The 6,246-nt window shown below is 33.6% G+C and overlaps 1 protein-coding gene across 1 annotated transcript; it reads left to right on the top strand.

The window, feature by feature from the left end:
* The first annotated feature begins 3,499 nt into the window (after positions 1–3,499).
* Positions 3,500–3,924, top strand: LOC104783793 (uncharacterized). The gene has a single exon (XM_010508901.2). It carries the CDS (start codon positions 3,562–3,564, stop codon positions 3,922–3,924), a length of 363 nt encoding a protein of 120 aa, XP_010507203.1. The 5' UTR covers positions 3,500–3,561.
* The last annotated feature ends 2,322 nt before the right edge of the window (positions 3,925–6,246 follow it).

The following is a 6,246-nucleotide window of genomic DNA, read 5'->3' on the forward strand; positions in this document are numbered from 1 at the left end:
GGTTATAGACAATAGAATACTACATAATTTGCATGTTGTTTTGATTCCTAAAACGCTATTATGTTTTCCATCAGGCTGTTGAGTTGGCCGTCTATTATTTTTTTGTAGATCATCTATTTCTCTTTCCTTTTCATCTTATTGTTTTTTTCACCGTTATGTGAATGGGAGAGAAACGAGTATGAGAGAGAAGCTATAATGATATCTTATTTTAGGAGCAAGTATATCGATAGTTAGATCAATTTTTGCTATAATGACTTCTTAGTCTTCTTTCTTAGCTCTAATCCGATTAAAAATAAATAAAAAATGACAATAATACTAAGAAGAGCCTCTTAATTAAGACGTTTAAGAATTTTTAAGAAGCCTCGACGCGCTCAGAAATGGTTGGGTGTAATTTTAAATATATATAAAAAAATTGTATTTATTTTTTTTTCCTTCTCTCGCGACGGAAATAGCGAAATTGATTGAGATTTTCCTATAATCGATTCGAATGGTTTCGGAGACCAGAAAATTGGAGCCTTTCCTTCACCAAATCGGAGATGTTCAATCATCAATCTCTTTCTCATGGTAAATTTGTTTTTAATTTTGTATCAATTTTTGTTTAGTAAAGATTTAGAAATTAGGGTTCTTTGATTTTCAGAAATTAACTTCTTCTTCGGCTAGAAACCCAATTTTTTGGATCACATTTGAAATTGATTAAGGGTTGGATGTTGATGCACTTGGGTGTCTCAAACTCATCAATATGGATTGTGTTGTGTTGTGTTGTGTTGTATTGTGTTGGGGTGAGATTTGTTTCAAACTTAGGTTGTCTCCTTCTGATAAGGGAGTCTCTTCAAACGTGCCAACTTATACAAGTATAATCACTGGATGACATTTGCAATATGTTTGCAAGACATAACAATCAAATACTGAGACTAGGGATATTAATATGGGTCAGCAAACCCGTTTATTAGATGGGTATGTTGAATTAAAATGAGCCTATTTATACCCATTAATAGGAAAAAATTAAATGGGTTTCCCATTTAGTCCTACTAATTATATGAGGTTTATCATAAATAAATGGGTACCAATCTAGACTCATTTATATTGATATTTTTATTAAATATTTATCATATAAAATTATATTTTTCTGCCAAAATTTTAAAATCATATTTTCCGCCAAAAACGCAAAATTATATTTTATTAAAACTGTGTTTCTCTCCAAACCGTGTTTTCCCACGAAAATTTGTAAACGTTTTTTCCCGCCAAAACCTTAAAAACGTGTTTTTCCACCAAAACCGTAAAAAAATGCGTTTTCCCGTTAAAACCGCAAAAACGTGCTTTCCACAAAAACCATAAAAAATGAGTTTTCCCACCAAAAAAACAAAATAGTCTTTTTGTCAAAATTTGTTTTCTCAAATCCGTGTTTTCCCGCAAAAAAATACAAATTGTCTTTTGTTACCAAAATGTTTTACGGCCAAAATTACATAGCCACAAATTGCACATTAACACCAAAATTATATAAAATAAGTTTAATAAGTTATATGGAGAAATGTATGTTTAAATGGGTATGGTTAAATGGATTTATATTTCGATGGGGTGGGCTTAAATGAGATGGGTTTAAATGAGGTGGATTTACCCATTTTAACATCCCTAATTAACTGAGACATATTGTAAATTTTAGGACAATTAGTATTGTTCTTATTATTTTTTCTCGGTGTCTGATCTTTATGATCTAGAATTGCTTTTCACCATTCTTTTCCTATTCAATTAATTAGGGCGTTTGATAGGGGAGGAATAAAATTGTTCGTGAAATCATTGAGTCGAATTTGCTTCTTCTTTACTTGTCCGCTGAGTCAATAAGAAGGTATAGCTAAGTCTCTAGGTTCCTCCAAAGGCATCTGTGGAGATGGTGATGACGAAGTAAAACCCAAGACCATTTATGGTTTATGGTATGAAGATGCACATTTGTTAACTGTCCTGTGTTGCTTAAGTTCTCCCGGCTCACTTTCTCATATGGCGTGTTGGGTTTTTTTCTTTACAGAGGTTTCTTTTGGTTGCTTGCCATGCATGATCTCACTTTGATGGTTGCTGCAGTATCGTCTTTAGCACTTGGGATAAAAAAAAAAAGGTTTGTTTCAACAGATATATCTTGAATAAAATGAATATTATCTAGATAAGTTATTTGACATTGCTCATGGGATTTTATTTGCTGACAGGGAGGCATAAAGGTAATGATCGATTTGGTTTGATGATTTATCCAGAAATTTAGTGAAATATACAATTTGTGGTAATTGTTGCTCTCGTCCTTTGAGGTCACTCTATCCGTTTTACATTGTGTGGTACTCCATATTTAGACACATTTTTTTAGATTAGACAACAACCTGCATATCATGTCCTGCAATATTTTTGGTGATAAAGATCTTTAGTTTTGAGATTGGGCGGGTTTTATTGTGAACAATGATGTGATGTGAGAGAATAACAAGTGATTGTTTGTCCACCAGGGAAGTAGTTCGATGGTGTGGCCAACTGCTCCATTTCTTCCGGAAGCCGAACTTCACGCACTGTCGTTCACTGTCCCGTTCTGATTTCAACCAAGCTGGTCGAGAGAGTGTATAACATGACCAACATATAGTCTTTTTTCCTATGTATGTTAGATAGCCTTAAGACTAAAAACTCAGCATTATATATGTGATTCTTTGCAGATATGCTGGTTATATAGTAAATCATTATTATGTGAATAATATATATCTGCTGGTAGATGATATCATAGTATTCCTTAGGAAAAAAAGTTGTTTAAACATTTAAACTAATTGTTTAAATTTTTTTTTTTCAAAACTAAAACCCCCACTTAGAGTTTACCATTGGAGGAATATAATTTTAATTAACAAACAAAAAGTTCTTATTTTATAAAAGTGCACTTTTTAATACTAAAAAAATAAGAGCTCCAAAATACAAACCTCCCAATAAAGATGCTCTTAGTTTTACTGATTTTTAGTTTTCTGCCAATTAATATTTTTAATTAGATGACTAATTATCTTTGGTTACCTTAATGATTTTATCTTTGTTTTTTGTACTATTTTTAATAGCATTTTATTGTAAGTTTTTGCAAATTCTAATGTTAGTTTCATATTTGTACTTCTCAATTAATATAATAAGATATGTGTTATTAAGTTTAGTTTTAAAAAAAGAATTAAAAATAAGGTTACATGCTAGGCTCGAAACTGCAAAGTCAAATATTCTAATAACTTTTCTGTAACCACTGGACATACAAATCTATTATTATTAAGTTTAGTTATTGTAGTCAAACGAAAAATAATTTTTTTACCGTATATTACCGTATATATATAGTAATATATATATGTACATGATTTTCAAATTTCTTGCACCCTTTCTCAGAAAGGTATAAGATATATATCAATATGGGACGAATATTATATCCATGTACTAAGATGTAATAGAAAAAAAAAATATATCAGATTCTACCCAAACAAACAACCATACAAAATTATAAATACACAGTGACAATTTTTTATATTTCCGATAAACACAAAGTTATACAAAAACTAAACAACAAGCGGAATCATGCAAAGAATGTGGGCGACGATCATGTTTGCTTTGATAGTTGTACTATCAATATCTATACAATCAAAGGGTAACGAACGAAATGATACTGTCGGTGCTCCATCGTCTGCAGTACTAGCACCTCAATCAGAGGATGGATTATTACCTAATGGTCCTAATCCTCTGTCTTGTTTGGCTGACGTAAAAACAATTCCGGGCTGTGTAAAAGCAGTGACGCACTTCAAACTTATAACTGTCACAAAGAACTGTTGTGTCATCCTACTAAATGTTCCGGAGGATTGTTTCGGATATATATTTCCTATTCCTCTCATCTATCGTATTCTGCTCAAGATTGCCTGCAAAATATTAGGTCACATTCCATAAGATTTTTGTATTCTTTACTAATAAAGGGTTTGAATAAATTTCATAAGCTGATTTATAAACAAGTCAATGAAAATATGATTGATGAAATATATCTACATATATATATATATATATATATATATATATATTAATCTTTATGATGATAACATATATAATTCATGGACAAAAATTTATAAGTTGTGGTTGACAGATCTATGATTTATTTGTAGCTCTTTATCTTTACAGATCGACATAGTGATATGATCATAAGACCATCCCAGAAAATCCTTGAGTTTTGTTCAATACGAACGATGTCAAATATCAATTCTTCCAGCCAAACGAATATTTGGGATACATTTTTACCTCATCTAGAGCATATTTCGAAGTGGAATCAATCCAATTAGAGTTCAGATGAAGGAGTTATTCATTTTACAAATCAGGTGAACTCATGGTTACGCGATTTGGACCTCCGAGCATTAAACGGAGGATTACGACCAATCCAGAAAGACTCAAGCTATGAACCAAACTGTTCTGGAATCTTGATCCATCCTAGAATCACTGAGAATTGGAATATCATTCAAATCAGTTTATATTTGAAAGATATGAATATTTCAATTCAGTGGATCTGTCCCAGTTCTAGTTTCGCGTATGAGTCAAAGATCGTGTTACACAGACCAACTCAAAAACTATTTCGATATGAAATCAGTTGGAGGATGTCAATGGATCTCTTATGCTTCTAACAAGTTGGATAACAGAAGATTTGGCATAGGGAATACAAGGTTACCCCTCATTTTCCAAAGGAGGTCAATCTAGTTCTACACTTCAAAGAGTTTTAGGTCCAATTGGTTTAGGAGCTTCCAGAATTATGTATGGTAACCAAAAGTGTTTTCTACTAAACCCAAGGTGAAGAAATGATATAGCCCATGTTTTTTTTCATCAGCAAATTGGATCAAGGAGTCAAAGCGATATAAGAGCTTTTGGCCAAAGAGAACATGAAAAATTATATTTGAGATGTTGTCTATCAAGTCCAGCCTACTTTGAGCCTCATTCAAATCCAAAAAAGCCCAAAATAATCACTTTATATTGTGGTCAAAGAGTAATGAAGAAAATAGAGTTCAAGAGTCACCTTGGAAAGGGAAAATTTCGAGAGTTGGATCTTCATTCAACTTAATATCTTTATTGTCTTCTAGTTTCAAGAAAATTAATACTTGGACTTCTTACCAAGTCTCTTATATCTTTATAAACTCATGTTAGAGGAATGAAATAAATAACCAACTTTTTATCAAAACCTTTTCTTTTGTGAGAGTGATTCTCTTATGTTCTTTGTGAACAAAACCGACTACTTAGTGTGATTCCAACAGTCAACAAAACTGATCTTCTTGGTGCGAGGCTAAGAGATCCGATCTACTTGGTGCATGATCGAATTAGATGGGATTTCTTGGAAGATACCTTGTATGCAGCAGGTCTTCCAGAGAATTGGATCAAGTGGATAATGAGGTGTGTATCAGGTCCCTCAATGCATATCTTATGGAATAGAGAGAAGACAGAAGCTTTTCGGCCGGAGAGGGGGCTTAGGCAGGGGGATCCCCTATCCCCATACTTATTTGTTCTATGTTTGGAGAGGTTGTGTCACCAGATTGAGCAGTCTATTGATGCTAAGGCCTGGAAACCAATATAACTATCTAGAGGCGGCCCTAAGTTATCACATGTTTGTTTTGTCGACGATCTTATTTTGTTTGCTGAAGCGTCAATTGCATAGATTAAGGTTTTTCGAGGAGTTCTGGAGAAGTTTTGCACGGCTGTCTGGTTGGAAGGATCGTGTTTTGAGTCTAGCGGGGCTGATTAATTTGACTAAAACAGTTTTAGGATCTATCCCTGTTCATACTATGAGCTCCATCATGCTGCCTAAATCAACCATGAATGCTTTGGACAAGGTCTCTCAAACGTTTGTATGGGGAGGTAGTTCAGAGAAGAAGAAACAACACCTAGTATCTTGGAAGAAGCTCTGTTTACTAAAGAGTGATGGAGGGTTGGGTTTTAGATCTGCACAAACGATGAATAAGGCTACGATATCTAAGATTGGTGGGAGAATCCTGCAAAATGATTATAGTCTGTGGAGTACAGTGGTGCGCAGTAACTATAAGGTGGGGTTTTGTCAGTCCCGTGGTTGGATTGTAGTGAAGAGCAGTTGGTCTTCAACTTGGCGGAGTATAGATTTGGGGCTTTGAGAGGTGGTTTTACCAAGTTTGAGTTGGATTCTAGGAGATGGTCTTTCCATTAAATTTTGGCAAGATCATTGGTTGGGGACAGGTCCAGTAATTGATGAGGTTATTCAGGATGTCC

This window comes from Camelina sativa, chromosome 4 (assembly GCF_030686135.1).
Source record: "Camelina sativa cultivar CO46 ecotype springtype chromosome 4, ASM3068613v1".
Classification (NCBI taxonomy): domain Eukaryota; kingdom Viridiplantae; phylum Streptophyta; class Magnoliopsida; order Brassicales; family Brassicaceae; genus Camelina; species Camelina sativa.